This window comes from Glycine soja, chromosome 4 (assembly GCF_004193775.1).
Source record: "Glycine soja cultivar W05 chromosome 4, ASM419377v2, whole genome shotgun sequence".
Classification (NCBI taxonomy): domain Eukaryota; kingdom Viridiplantae; phylum Streptophyta; class Magnoliopsida; order Fabales; family Fabaceae; genus Glycine; species Glycine soja.
Window position 1 is genome coordinate 6,427,861 of NC_041005.1, and position 14,776 is coordinate 6,442,636.

The 14,776-nt window shown below is 33.7% G+C and overlaps 3 protein-coding genes across 6 annotated transcripts; all 3 read right to left on the minus strand.

Annotated features, from left to right (window-relative positions):
* Positions 1-163: 163 nt before the first annotated feature.
* LOC114409056 (probable nucleoredoxin 3) lies at positions 164-3,410 on the minus strand. 4 transcript variants are annotated; one of them, XM_028372343.1, is made up of 4 exons: positions 3,233-3,410; positions 2,089-2,240; positions 1,189-1,668; positions 164-1,108 (listed from the first exon to the last, which is right to left on the minus strand). In XM_028372343.1, exons 2-4 carry the CDS (start codon positions 2,188-2,190, stop codon positions 521-523), a joined length of 1,170 nt encoding a protein of 389 aa, XP_028228144.1. In that variant the 5' UTR covers positions 2,191-2,240; positions 3,233-3,410; the 3' UTR covers positions 164-520. The 4 variants fall into 4 exon arrangements, with proteins under 4 accessions (XP_028228144.1, XP_028228145.1, XP_028228148.1 ...); XM_028372344.1 differs by lacking the exon at positions 3,233-3,410 and adding an exon at positions 2,349-2,719; XM_028372347.1 differs by lacking the exon at positions 3,233-3,410 and adding an exon at positions 2,337-2,719.
* Positions 3,411-6,364: 2,954 nt separating this feature from the next.
* On the minus strand, positions 6,365-10,726 carry LOC114409057 (ribonuclease H2 subunit B-like). The gene is made up of 11 exons (XM_028372348.1): positions 10,505-10,726; positions 10,275-10,396; positions 9,855-9,914; positions 9,507-9,608; positions 8,780-8,856; positions 8,308-8,431; positions 8,012-8,076; positions 7,481-7,550; positions 6,992-7,067; positions 6,775-6,856; positions 6,365-6,690 (listed from the first exon to the last, which is right to left on the minus strand). The coding sequence occupies exons 1-11, from the start codon at positions 10,615-10,617 to the stop codon at positions 6,565-6,567; spliced, it is 1,017 nt and encodes a 338-aa protein (XP_028228149.1). The 5' UTR covers positions 10,618-10,726; the 3' UTR covers positions 6,365-6,564.
* Positions 10,727-11,333: 607 nt separating this feature from the next.
* Positions 11,334-14,776, minus strand: LOC114409058 (pollen receptor-like kinase 5). The gene is made up of 3 exons (XM_028372349.1): positions 14,073-14,776; positions 12,904-13,530; positions 11,334-12,236 (listed from the first exon to the last, which is right to left on the minus strand). Exons 1-3 carry the CDS (start codon positions 14,701-14,703, stop codon positions 11,611-11,613), a joined length of 1,884 nt encoding a protein of 627 aa, XP_028228150.1. The 5' UTR covers positions 14,704-14,776; the 3' UTR covers positions 11,334-11,610.

The following is a 14,776-nucleotide window of genomic DNA, read 5'->3' on the forward strand; positions in this document are numbered from 1 at the left end:
ACTTGTCAAATGGTGAACAGGTGAAATAGCAAAACTTGATAAACAAGTTGCGGATGCCATATGAAACAAGCAAAATTGCATTTAAATACTAATGAAACGCAGTGTTATATAATCACTTGCACGAAAAAATGTAAGAAATGTATGAAAAGAGTAAGTCATTACCTTACAGAAACTCCGTTCATTTGTTTTTTCCACCATTAAATTTACCCTTGGGTATGTATAAAGTCGTATCAAAATTATCATACAGACATCCTCCCCAATTAAAAACCATAGATACTTTAAATAGTGTGTGCCTAAACTTTCTTAAACTGAGTAATTCTATTCAGATCTTTCCCTTACCACATTCACCTGATTTAAATCACTCTTAATTTCAAACGGCAAGTATAACAACATACTGATAGGATAGAAAGATATATAGTGTTTAAGTTTCTTATGTATTACAACTTTATTTCCATCGCCACAAAAATAGCTAGTTGATATAATTGGTAGCAAACTTGCGTGTTTCTGTTCTCTATCAACTTTAGTCCTTGTTGACCTTTTCTAGACAACTTGGATGAAGGTCATAGTCACAGACATCACAAGAGAATGTCCAGAATTTGCCTTGCTTTTTACAGGAATCACATACATATGCTTTGGCCATATCCAATTTCAGTACATGTTCATGCTTCACATCCTCAACCTGCGGAGGCAAAGCCTCTCCTTCCTTTCTCAGAGCTGCTTCAAGGTCTCTTATCCGCGATTCGGTGAATGGGAAAGCTTCTGCACCATATGAGGAGACCATTAACTTTCCATTCACACTAATTACTTTGCCATCTGGTCCAATGAGAACCAATGCAGGAATGCCCTTTACATCGAAGATTCTTCGAAGGTCATGCCTTGTCCTGTCCTCATATGGGACAGCAAGCCATGGCATAGTACTTTTGTTGACATTGAATTCCTCAAGGTCCCTATCTGTTGAGATTAAAACAATCTCAAAGCAGTCGCCTTTTGCCGCCTTGAGATTGTTGTATGCATCTGTAAGTTGGACAGTGAAAGCGCAGCAAGGAGGAGACCAATAGGCACCAAAATACAGGCCTATGGTTTTACCAGCTAGTTCAGATAGTGGCACCTGCAACAATAAGACATGTCAATGTCATGTTTGTAACTACTACATAGTGAACCATAACTCCAAGCAAGGCATTAGGCTACCTTTCTATCATCTCCAGAGATGAGAAATTTGCCTCCTTCGTGTCCCAATAATTCTTCCAAGTCTGCTTCCTCGCGCTTCCTTATATCTATGCCTTTCAATTCCTCATGCCTCTTCCTTGTGAAAGGAAATGCATCAGCACCATAATCCTCAATGCATCCAATCAAGTCTTCTTCAATGGTTATGCCATCTGAACAAGATGGAACGAATGATGGGATTCGATCAACTTGGTATCTGTCAATCAGTCTTCTGTGCAAATTTAAATCAAATGGAACAGCTAGCCATGGCATATTCTTGAAGTGTTCTTTAAATCCATCCTCATCACGGTCAAAGGAGATGAAGATAATCTCTAGATTTATTCGCCTCTTTCTCAGTGTTTCATAAAGTTCAACAAGACGGGGAACGAAAGCTCTGCAAGGTCTGCACCAGTTTGCAGTGAAAAATAGGCAGATAATTTTCCCATTGCATTCTGACACGGGTACCTAATCTCATGATTCAAAGATGGCAAGCATTAGCTACAGTAACCAAGATCACAAGCTATGCAAATGATGGGATTTGTTTTTCAATGTTGGATTTTACTCTTTTATTTACTTGGAAGCAAAAGAAAAAAAAGAGAGAACTTTCTGAAGGTGGTTTAGAAGTTAAACTACTTAGTGCATATTTAGTTTGCGGTTAAAAATGTTGTGGCACACATTCCAATGCAAATCCAACTGATAAAAGCAAAATGAATGCAAAAACAAGGGTCCTGATCCGTTGGCAAAGTTACTTTTGCCTCAAACATAATTTTGCAACTAATTCCCAAACATGCTCTAAGAGGGTTGATCTTAAGTTGGATCTATTAACTTAACAACACACACACACACAAACAAATAACAGAGACGGTTCTGCAGAAACTAAGCTACCTTCCCTTCACAAGATAAAAGGAACTCAACACCTTCAGCTGCAAATATCTTCAGAATATCACGGTTGTCAGTATGTGTGGCTTCAAAATTTAACCCTGCCATCGGAACTGAATAAAACAGATGTGCTCTCTTTTTATAAGCTTCCTTGAGACCTAATTGATCAAGAGATAAATATGAGTTTTGAAAGTAATATCCAGCATGGACTATAACACTGTAGTATCAATAGGACCTTGAATTTTAACTCTCACAGTAGTTTATACTTTTGCAAATTGTAAGGGCCGAAAGACCTTGAGACAGAAGCAGTTCAGATTCTGCGCAAGGGCATCTTTGGCTCTTTCTTAAATTTCACAATTTCTCTGTAGCTGTCCTTCAATTGGAAGGAAACAGAGTGGAAAAATCTTATACTATAGCTATGTGAACCAAACTTGGAGAACAGAAATTTCTGAAGTGGGAAGCAAGCAAGACTTAACAAAGAGCACAAAAATTGATGATCATGTATGAAAATGAATATGGGGGAATATTCCCCAGGAGGGTGCTTCAGTCTTTAAAACCAGGCAAAGGGTTGCGTACACGCCTTTCAAATGAAACAGCATCGCACTCTCTAAACGACTTGCAAATGATTTTGATGATCAATGATTCTTTCTAATATAACTCAATTGGAAAATGCTTCATACATATATAGAAAGAGTCACATCTCCTCATATCTTACGTGCCAGAATTAGAATACATATGTGTAAAAGTTTAGGTGGGTCCAACTGTAATTAGTAGTGTGTTTGGATTTGCGGTGGAAACCCGAAAACCAAACCACGGTGTCCGACCGTGATTTTCCACCACACCAAGAAGCATTTATGAACTCATAAGTTACTAATCCTTGCATTCAAGCGGATTTTAATGGACCCAAAAGAAGGAGAAGAAGATTAAAAGCCCCCTTATCTATTAGTATTCTTTCGAGAATATTTTGATTTTTTGCAGCAAAACCAGTCATGAGGCATGAATTCATTAACAACATATGTTAATGAATTCAATACACAAATAAAATGGAGAAAGAATAAGTGATAAGTGATCCAAAGTAGACACAAATGATAAGTGATAAGTGCACAAAAACAAGTAACTGGTTGGTAGATAAATTTTTGAAGTAAGTTACCTTGCAGCTACAGCTGAAGAATAACACCAGCGGATAGAGAGAGAGAGAAGAGGAAGAGGTTGAGTCTCCAAGACGAAAGGAGATGATGAAGCAGAGCGTTGGGACAGTGAAGAGCTTTAAATATGTTGATATGGTGTGTGATCAAGGCTCAATCAACATTCAATACACACATAAAATGGATACTTTTTTAAAATCTAATTTGAAACACATCATAATTTTACTTTTTAAGGTATAAATATATTCTTTTTTTATATGCCATTCAACCTTAAATTAATGTTAATTTTCCTAAAACACCCATCAGCAGACAGAACAAAATACACGGATATTATGGTTACAAAACCTCCTTTCCTTTCTTTTCTTTTTAGACTTTAAAAAGATTAACACAATACAGTTATTTTCTTGCTGGTACGTCGAACCAAAAATGAAAAACAATAACATCTGTTAAAATCTAGAAACTCATTTTGAGTATTAAAACGCAATGATAAGAAATATAATTTTAAATAAATTTAAAAATATATTTTTCTTTAAAAGCATATTTTAATATTTTTATTTCTTGAAAACAAAAAACAAAAAATTAAACTAAATATATTTTTAAAATTTTAATTTTTTAAAAATAAAAATAAGAAATAAAAATAAAAAATAAAAATACAAACCAAACCTATATTATTTTGAAGATTGGGCATATGCTCTGCTTGTAAAACGGATATGCTGACAAAACAGTGCGGCTGCATATACGTGTATCCAAGTCTCATTTAACTAAATAAATAAATAAATATTTCTATCTTGTATAAATAATAATAATAATAATGTGCTTACTCTTATTCTATCATTGAAGATTTTCTTTTCTGGTCACAGGTGATCAAAGGTGTTAAAACATGTGCCCACTGGTCCAACACAGTGAAATGGAAGAGAGATCCCTCACTTATTGTTACCAACCTTGTTTTAATCTGAGATGCTGAAAATACGAATGATCCAACCTGAGGCGTGTGAATACACTGTTTTAAAGGATTTATTCACATAAATTGTGCAATTCAAGATACAATAAAAAAAATTCTGAAACTAAAGGAACAGAACTAACAAGCCAATTTATGTTATTGTTATAATTGTAGTGTAAAATGTTTTATAAAACAATTCAATCACAATCCATCATAATAAATTTATTATTAATCTTTAAAATAATTATCTTAAAATAATTTAAACAATAAATAATATAAATTTTTTACACAGTTTGTATATATGCATTCAACTCATAACTTAATGCTCACGTAAATAAAATGGTGGTTTAATAGCATTACAAAAATGTCATCATAAACAAAAACTATTTATTATAACTCATTTTAAATTTTGGAATTCAAATGAATATAAAGAAAATGATTAAATGGCAAAATGAAGTCTATTATCACATGCACAAGAGGGAATTTCTTCCTGCACCCAATATAACTTCTTCTACACCCAACATAATAAAAAGATCAAAATATCCTTCAATTAAAAATCAAATACATCATCCCTCCCCACATCAATCACCCACGCTGCAGCGTCCGTCCCTCCCCTCCATCCTACATTCTTTCATTCTATCGCGCATCCCCACCGTGAGTATCCCCTTTCACACAACTTCATTTTAAGTACATTAAATCATACGGATTGACAATCTGTATGGTATATGAGGGAATCCATATAAACCATACGGATTATCAATTGGTAATCCATATGGAGTAAATGAAGGCAAAAAAAACTTATCGATAACAATGCAGTGTTACTCACAATGATGAAGGAGAAAAAACTAGCAAAGGACAATAAGAAACTATCGGAGGAGAAATTAGGGAGGAGCCACAGATAGCAAACACACACCAAGAATAATACCAACACCAGCTTCATGGAGGAGATGGAGGAGACCAATGGATGCGTCAAAAATTCTAAATGAACAGTGTCTTATAGATTGTCAATTCATAGACTATATCAAAAAAAAAAAAGGAACGAAGAAGAAGTAAAAAAGAATAAAATTAAAAAAAAACTTTAAATATGTTAAATGTAGAAAAAAATTATTGAACGTAGAAAGAATAATCTACACAAGGGTAAGGGGCAAATGCGCAGCTTTGTACTGCATCTGTACCCACGAGGCCCTAGCTTATGTGCATAAGTTCGTACCTCGTATTAACTACTTTGAAAGCCTTTAAAACAAGCTAGATATATAATCAAACAAAGTTCAACAAAAAGATAATGTTGAACATATGCCTTTTGAAATACCCCTAAATATCACGTCAGCTTTCAGCGACAACCTTGATAAAAGAAAGAAAAAAATTGTACGATGTGTTTCGTTCAAGAATTTATATACATACAAAATGATTAATAGATCAATTAAATCATTACACAATTCGTCATTTAATAACTACGTAATTTTTCGTTACAAACTCCACATCACATCAACTCATGATAATATGCTTTTTCTTATCAAAATTAATAGTAAAATATCGGCCAACTTTAACTCACGACAAACTTATGATTTACTTGGTTTAAAATATGGCTTGAAAAATTGAGTTATTTCGACTCGTGTTCAGTGGATTTGACCAGAACGACAGGTGGTTTGGTGGTTTGTCTTATTGGATATAAAAATTATAAATTCTTATATAAATTAATAACTTACGAGTTAAAATATAATTTAAATTTGATGGCTATGAAATTATACAATCATTTTTTTACTTTTATAACCTAAGTCTAACATTCATTTTATTAACTTTATTTTTATATTTTAAATAGAAAATAATATTTGATTAATAGAAACTTATATGAGATACCCCGACCACGTAGAATTTGATTGGTTCTCTGATGTAAAATCAGTAAACCAAACATGTTAATAGCTATTATTATTTTTCTTACATGTTAAATAAAATAATAAATATTTTTATTTAAACTATCTAAATCTCCACGATTATATTAGCAGGTTTAATATATTTACTTTATTATTCAATGTTTTCTTTATAAAATAGTAAAAAAAATCTTCAAAAGGATATCATATAAAGTTATAACATTACTCGGAATAATATAAGTCCGAGAAATGATAAGAGATAAAAAGTAGCATTTTTTACAATGAGATGACCGATGAGATAAGGGCTTAAAAAGGTAGGGAAAAGGATATTAAATTAGATGATATATACTGCAGGTGAAATTGAATTTGCCGATAAATAATAATAAAACCTCGAGAGAGAGAAAAAAAATAGCATAAAACGGACGGAACAAACCAGGAGATGACTCAATGCTTATCCACTACTTGCAGGTCTAGAAAATGATACAATATGACAATGACCCATTTCCACCGATGAGAATGGGATAATTTATTAACTTTTCTTTCGGGAGGCCCTCGAAAACATGTCTTTGATGTTGTGTGATTCTGTCTCCAATTTTACCTTCTTTGCTTGTCTACCTTTCTTTGCAGTTGTACCCTTCTTATCATTACTCTGTTCCTGATCAAATTTAGTGGTAAACAAATAAATACAAAACAAAATAGCAAATCTAAAGACTCATCCTTCTCCTGTCCCAGCAAATACCTGTAATTCATTACATAAACGTGAGTTATTATTTCCTTCAGCATTTGCTTGTGCTTTTCCAGTAACCTCAAGTATATTTAACCTGCAAAAGAAAAATCTCCTTACGGCATCTTACAGGAATCCCATTCCAACCCGACTAGGGTTTCTCTTATGAGTTATAATCACAAGGAATGTAGAAGTAAAATCTTTAAAATAAGACATTCTGAAAGGCTGATACTTAAGATGGTTACACAAAAGCTGCAACCAAGGCTCTTCCTTCAAATACTCTCCTAATATAGAGACTGCATCAATCACTGCATCAGTAACACAAGTACGTTAATGCACAGCAAAACTGTGAAACAAAAAGACCAGCATTTCAAGTATTAAGAGAAACATCAACATTGATATTTACTATCAAGGGATAGGGGAGTATTGTCAAGGATGATATTGGTGCTTCGATTATTTAAATACACAACTGCGCATGAAGCATCAGCATAGATGTGTGTATTTTTCTCATGCGCTAGTTTGGTTTTCACATAGTAGGAAAGTATACATACGGTACAGTCAAAGGCATAAATCTGAGCAGAAGCACAACACACACTTCAAGGGCCACATTTATAGGTCTCCCTTTTCCATATACAACGTATTTTTTTTTCTTTTCAATTTAACCTCAACAGAATAAAATTCTCCAAAAGCCAACAGAACAGAATGGTAATAAACACTTTACATGTGTCTTTCTCTGATTGAACAGCATAGTTTTTGTCCAATTTGGGTAGTGTCTGTTTTAGCTGACAAACCTAAAATAAGATAATCAAATTAACAAACTTTGATACAGGTAAAAAAGTTTTCTGGCAATTAAATCAAAGATGGTCAAACACATACCCAAAGATAAATAGAAGTTTGAAAGCAAACCTTTTACAAAGCAATTCAAGCATTTCCTATGTGGTTTTATAAATGGATACTTGTATCAACCATCAAATCTAAAGATAGGCTGTGACTCTCTAGTGATGCAAAACTAATAATGTAATGAAATAGACCAGACATATTTCGGTCTTGGATTCATTTTCATGAAAAACACCATGAAGTTCAGGCATCCATATGCTAAATATCATACATCTATAATAGTACATGGAGGATGGGATTTTCTGTGCAACTACATTGCATTTACTAGTTTTTTTTTTTCCTGAAGGAAGGAGAGCAGGTAGGGGAGATTAAACATCATCTAAACTAAATGACAATCAAGGAAATACAGACAAACCTTATAGCACAGCCAACGTAGAACCTTTGAATCATCAAGTCTGAAGAATTTTGAGGATCCAACTTCTGCATATGCATAAAGATACAAGTCCATGAGAATTAAAAACAAGAAAGTAAATGATTAACAATGTGATCACCATATGTTGCTGTCATCACCAGTATAAAAAACATAAAGCCAACAACAAACTTCATTTTTTTCTTCGATATCTGCCCAATAAATTACTTAAATCATATAAGAAAAGTTGGCAAACTTCCAAACTCAAGTTGTAAATAGAATGAGTACAAGAATAGGGTCACCTATGATTTCAGAAACTACTTGCATACAGTTCTCCACAATAGACATTAACTGCATGTATCCAGGATATCCATCAACAAACAAGATCTCATCCAATTGCCTGAACCTCCCAAGATCATCCCCTTTCTGCTTGCATTTTAAAGAAACAAGAGATACTCAGAGATATAATTCCCAGGGAAAACACTATCTAGAGCTAATTTATCCATTCACAAACCTAAATAGTAGAAGTTCTGTGGAACTCGCAAACAAGGGATATCTTTGACTTTTTGTGTAAATTCCTTTGCAGATAAACCAATAATTATTAGTCTGGGTGGGTTCTATTCTATACATAAGGTGCCATATGTGCAACTAAAACTTTTATTCTGTTTCGTTAGAGCAATAGTTGAACCAAGGATTTACACAAATGGAAAAGACTTCCAAAATAAGAAATGACTTCCAACTCCCATGGTTCAAAAGGAACATATAACTAATTACCTTCATTCTAGCTTCCTTGAATATAGGCAACATGATGAAAACGGGATCAATTGGTGTGGATAAATACAGCCGACCATCTGTTGGGGAACAAAAAAGTCAACAATGAAAAGAATCAAAAGAATTTCCGCTTAAAGTATTGTTTTACAACAGTTTCTTCATGAGTAAAAGGCCTAGGGTAGAGAGTATAAATTACTAACGTAACAAAAGGAATCACAATGCTTTTACTCAGACTAAGTAAGAACAGGAGATTTTTCAATTTTTCAAAGTGTTGATTAGAGGTACAAGAACATGGCATACGCAGAGTAGGAACAAAACTATTACTCCCTCCGTTTCAAATTATATGACATTCAAAGTTTTGGCACTAGTATTAAGGAATGCAATTAATTTGTTGAATTTCAAAGAAAACATTAGGTAACTTCCTAATATATCCTTTATCTTTCTAATTAATGACTCATTTACTATTCCTATACACTACTCCAACTAAGTATTGGTTAAGGATAATCTTGGAAAAAAGCATTTGATTAGTTTTGTAAAACGACATATATTTTGGAACAAACATTTTTCTCTAAAACGTCATATAATCTGGAATGGAGGGAGTATCTTATAAGAAAAGTAGAAGTAAAAGATTTCAGTAGATAAGAGATCAATGAGAGAAAGTAATGCACCTCATGCAATATAAACATAAATGATAATGCATACTTTGCATCTTAGATAATCAAGCATGTACCTTCAGTTATATAATCTCCCAAAAACCAAGATCCATACAAGTTCTTAAACCACTGAAGTTCTAGAAGTATTCCATTTACAAACAGATATTGTGTTGCATTACCTGTCAAACAAGTAAAAACATATGAAAAAGCCTAGAGAAAGAGAGAGAGGGAACATTCAAAAGCCTCAATAAGGTATAATTCCTTGAGAAAGATTTATAGCAAAGTAATATGATTTTATCAACAGAACTATCAAATTGAGATAGACGAATCTCAATAAATCATATATTTATATACAAACATAAATATAAATAAGTAACAAAAGCATGATAAGAAGTACACAAAATAATGGATACTCTTCAAATTACCAGATTTGGGATGGCGGAGCAATATCATCTGTCCCAGACCATTTCGATCAGTACCAGGATCTGCACTTGCAGAATAAATAATTAAATAAAATGCATTAACACAACACATGATAGTAAAGTAATGCAAAAAAATAAATCAAAAATAAAAAGATCTACAAACAGCACAAATAACAATCAGAATGTGGTCAGAGAAGAAAAACATAAAAATTGAAATAACCAATCAGCAACTACACCTTACCGATGCCACAGAGGCATATATTAACCATCGGAAACTATAAAATAGCAGCTTATTTTCGTTCAATTTAATTTTGGTATTGGTTTTCTGTTCAAATGTTTTCTCTAAGAAGTGACTACAGTTTTTTAGACGGAAATAAATAAGAATAAAAAATGTTGTAAATTATGAAGGAGATGTAAATTTACCGGGTGCGACGAGAACCCGTGGTTCCAGAACGCCATCACACCAACTCATGGGTTTAGCAGAAGAGGATTCAAAAGCCCTAACACTGCCAGTAACCGATTGTTCCTTTCCCCGGTAACCGTAACTGCAACGGAATACTGTTAATTTCACATGTAGAAAGAACAACAACGGAACAAAGAAAGAACGTTATACTTTATACAAGAATAAAAAAATAAAAAAGTAGGGCACTTACATTTGAGAGTAGAGGGAGTTTACTCGGAAGATAACGAAGGACGAGTGAGAGTGGCACTGAATCTTGAAACGGAGCGCGGGCGGGAATGTAAGAGACGCACATACTCGCGCCATTGCCTTCTCTCCTTATCAGACACGGGCCTTCTATATACCAACCGGACCAAGCCCAAGGCCTTAGGGTTGCTTCAACCGGGTCCAACTTTTCCATTTTTATTTTTTTTATTAAAGTACTTGAACGTCTTTTTTTAGGAGTCTAGACACATGCTTCTTTTTTTTTTCTTCATTTTTAATTACTTGAAATTAATTTTAGAATTTTATAATAACAATTTTTTTTATAAAAATGTGGGTCAAAGAAAAAAAATTACTTTATGTTTAACATGTTTTAGGATATTTTACTTTTTTTGCTTTAGTTGTCATTTTAAAGTATCAACGTGTAATTATATTTTAATTTTACCCTTAATAATTAATTAATTTTTAATATTTATACAATGTAATTTTTTTAGTAACTATCATTTTATCTCAATAAAATAATTTCATAAAATTGCTTTATTCATTCAGGTTATTTCTTACTTTATTAATCCTTTTGTTAAAACCTTTAACAACGTTTGAAAAGCAACAAAGCAAGTAATAGTGTCAGTTTCAGAGTTTTCTTTTACATAACCAAAAAAGCAAGTAATAATGTGATTTAAAAATATATATAAATTTCAAATATTTTTTCTGAAAGACAACCATATTCGAATCAACTAAGATTAATCCTAGGATCATGAAAAAACGAAACTAATAGTGTCCATTCAAGAAATTCACCAACCATCATTCATCAACAACAATAATAATTAAAATTGAAATCATATTCATCTGTTTCTTCTTATTTACCACCATTATTTAGGTTCAAAGTTACAACACCCAAGATAAGAATCATGTATATTAAAATGTATTTGTATTTTTAATATATGATTTTGGCAATACATACATTATTATTTTTTTTTTAGAATAAAATAGTAATTAGTATATATTGCAGAAACAAATATAAAACTTTTTTTGTGTGAGAAATAAAAAGAAGTGAAGATGTTGAAGACATCCCATTCCCAGAAAAGATTTGTTGATGAATTAATTGAGAGAGATAGACAAGTGATCCGATGAGTAGGAATGATCCCCTTGAGTTCCATTATCAGTCTCCTTCAAGTCCTCAATCTTGGCCACAGCCTCCCTCCAATCCCACCTAGTCTCCAAAGTCCATTCACAGCACCCCATCCCAATCCTCAACAGCTTCAGCATCTCACCCTCTCCACTCCCTCTCCCAGGAATCTCCTTATCAAGCACCTCCCCGCTCCACCCTTCCCTCACTATCGACTCAACCCACGACGCCAAATCCTCGCTCGCACCCTTCCCGTGCCTCAGATAATTAGCTGGAAACTTCCCCGTCAAAAGCTCCAATATCAGAATCCCCAAACACCAAACATCACTCTTCTCGCTGGGCCTCTCCAACTGCCTCACCTCCGGAGACTTGTACGCCACCATGAACTGCTGCGCGTGCCTCTTGTCCACCACTGCCGCCAGCCCGTACTCCGCCAAACGAGCCTCGAATGAATGGTCCAACACTACGTTCGACGATTTTAGATGACCGTGCGCTAAGTCTTGCTCCGGGAACTCTCTGTAGAGGTATCCTAATCCCCTTGCCACTCCTTTTATGATCCTCAAACGACTTCCCCAGTCCAACACACAACCACCTCTGCCTACAAGTCCATAATCAAATTAATGCCAACTCTTTTAGAAATACTTCTACATCAAGAAAATCAAAAATATAATAATAAAATATTTTTTTCATAAATTAAAATAAACTCTTGATTACTCAATCAGCAATCATTAGAAATTCTCTCAGTTTTTTTTTTTAAACAAATAAGAAGATATTTACAAATTAGTTAATTATTAGCTAATAAAAAATTTATTTTAATTTATGAAAAAAATCATTTTATCATTTTTTTTTATTTTTTTTTCTCCTAGAAGTTTCTTTTGGGAGAAACTTACCCAAACAAGACATAAGACTTAGGACGAAAAAAAGAATTGCCTATCAACAAAAAGTTCAAAATTTAGGGAGTAAAGTCATATATGTAATAAAGTTTCATAAATAAAAATATAAGGCTTAAATATTCTTTAGGTATATGATAAATAAATAATTATTATTTTAGGTTTTTATTAAAATAAATCTTTTTGTTATATTAAATACCTAATATATCAAAATTTTTATTTAGAGTTTCTATTATGAATTAAATGATCGATATCGTTTTAATATATTAATCATGTACAATGATTAAGAATCTAAAAAAATAAGTTATTTACTTAAACTTAAAACATATTTTAGCTAAAATATAATTTATCCAAAAAGTTATAATGTGGCCGTACCATGAAGATGACTAGCCAAACTGCCATTTTCAGCAAAGTCATAAACCAAAAGCTTCTCTTCTCTTCCATAGTAAAATGCAACAAGAGGAACTAGGTTGGGGTGTGACAACCTTCCAAGCCTTCTCATGTGCTCAAAGAACTCTTTCTTTCCAACGTTGTTCATGTGCTTGAATCTCTTCACCACCACAGCTGGTCCGTTCAGAAGCATGGCCTTGTACGTGGATCCAAAACTGCCACTCCCCAGAACCTCAGCTGAGGCTCTAAGCAAGTCTTGCAAGTCAAACTCCTCCCTTTCGTTCCTCACGAAGCTCAAACTTCCATCTTCACTTTTCTTGGACTCGGCTGCCATTACAATGGATTTGGACTCACTAGAAACTGGACTCATAACGTTCTGGGGTTGTGCATCCGTGACCAACACGGCTTTCTTTCGACGGTAACGGATGAACACAAGTGCTAGTATTAAAGCCAACACAATCACCGCCACCACTACGATAACGATTAAAAGGATGCGGTTTTTTTTCTGTTTTTTTTCTTGATGTGAAAGAGTTGAAATTGGGTTTTGATCAGAAGGTGAGGGAGGGCTTCCGACGCAAGGGGTTAGAGGTTTCCCACATAGACCTTGATTGCCTGTTGCACTAGAAAAATTAGATAAAAAAACATGTATCTATGATGACCACTAGGAGGAATAAGAGAAAAAAAACGTAATATGTATCATAGATAATCTTGACAAGTTTCTGATCATGGATTGATTATTCATTTACTGTTTGATTCAATTTTGCATTCAAAGGCTGAAGGAGGAATTAATTAATGAGTTCTTCTAATTTGTTGGTGTAAAAGTAGTCATTGTGATAGTTAAATTTCCTTGATTAAGACTCCAACATTTACACTGATATCAAAATGTTATTGGATTTTCCAAATAAGCCTAAAGTCAATAGTAAACTGAAGGTTGAACAAACCGCGACGATATCACAAGAAAGTTTATCTATGATTCATATAGTGAGAACTAGACGGGGTAAAGGGTTTGGTTTTTGCAAAGCAGTAGATATAGAATATGTTCAAATTCAACAATGAATATGTATATTTGTTTTAATTAATTTCATTTATGATATCACGAGTAAAAACAAATAAAAACTAGGTGTATCTATTGAGTGAGGTGGTTTTCAGCTTACCAGCAAATGAGCTTGGATCCCTGTTGCTTAAGCTTTCTGGTATTGGACCCTCTAAGTGGTTGTGAGACAAATTAAACACTCTGAAATCCCTCTGTTGAAATTCTGGTATATTGCCATTAAAGCTATTTCCATGTATGTCCACATCATAAAGTTTAGGCAATTTAACAAGGGATGCAGGAATATGACCCGTGAACCCATTTTCAGCCAAAAATACTTTCCTGAGACGCTTCATGCCTTCAAAAGCATCATCCGGAATTTCACCAGAGAACTTGTTATTGGACAGAAACAATGCCCTTAAACTCACAAGCTTCTTGAATGCAGGCATTGGACCCTCAAAGTTGTTGTTTATGACACTAAAACTATTCAAATTGGACAACTCAAGCAGCGTGTCTACGTCAATAGTGCCACTTAGTCCCATATTCTCTAATCTCAAGCCATGAAATTTTTGATCGAAGCATAATATACCAGTCCAGCTGCACAGACCAGTCGATGGATCCCCCCAGTTCTTTAAAGCATCAGCATTGGACAAGTTACTTTTGAAGTTCATCAGAACTTGAGCATTGTCGGCCAATGATGGCAAAAAACAAGTGAAGAGCATGAAAAGACAGAAATATTCTCTTTTATGTGGCATAATACTTTGAAGATGAAAACTGAAACGGGTTTTGGTTGGTGGGTTAGGAAGTATAGAGAGTGAGGAAAATTGA

Bases quoted from the DNA above. Each gene is read 5' to 3' on its own strand.
- LOC114409056 (XM_028372343.1), bottom strand. From the start codon at position 2,190: ATGGCAGGGTTAAATTTTGAAGCCACACATACTGACAACCGTGATATT. The intron at 1,669-2,088 runs GTAGCTTAGTTT...TCATGAGATTAG, and splicing joins TTTTATCTTGTGAAGGGAAG to GTACCCGTGTCAGAATGCAA. The intron at 1,109-1,188 runs GTAGCCTAATGC...TTATTGTTGCAG, and splicing joins TCTCTGGAGATGATAGAAAG to GTGCCACTATCTGAACTAGC.
- LOC114409057 (XM_028372348.1), bottom strand. From the start codon at position 10,617: ATGGCGCGAGTATGTGCGTCTCTTACATTCCCGCCCGCGCTCCGTTTC. The intron at 9,609-9,854 runs GTAATTTGAAGA...CTTGTTTGACAG, and splicing joins GCTCCGCCATCCCAAATCTG to GTAATGCAACACAATATCTG. The intron at 7,068-7,480 runs GTAAAGTGTTTA...TTACTGATGCAG, and splicing joins TCAATCAGAGAAAGACACAT to TGATTGATGCAGTCTCTATA.
- LOC114409058 (XM_028372349.1), bottom strand. From the start codon at position 14,703: ATGCCACATAAAAGAGAATATTTCTGTCTTTTCATGCTCTTCACTTGT. The intron at 13,531-14,072 runs GTAAGCTGAAAA...CTAGTGCAACAG, and splicing joins GGATCCAAGCTCATTTGCTG to GCAATCAAGGTCTATGTGGG. The intron at 12,237-12,903 runs GTACGGCCACAT...ATGGACTTGTAG, and splicing joins TTTGGCTAGTCATCTTCATG to GCAGAGGTGGTTGTGTGTTG.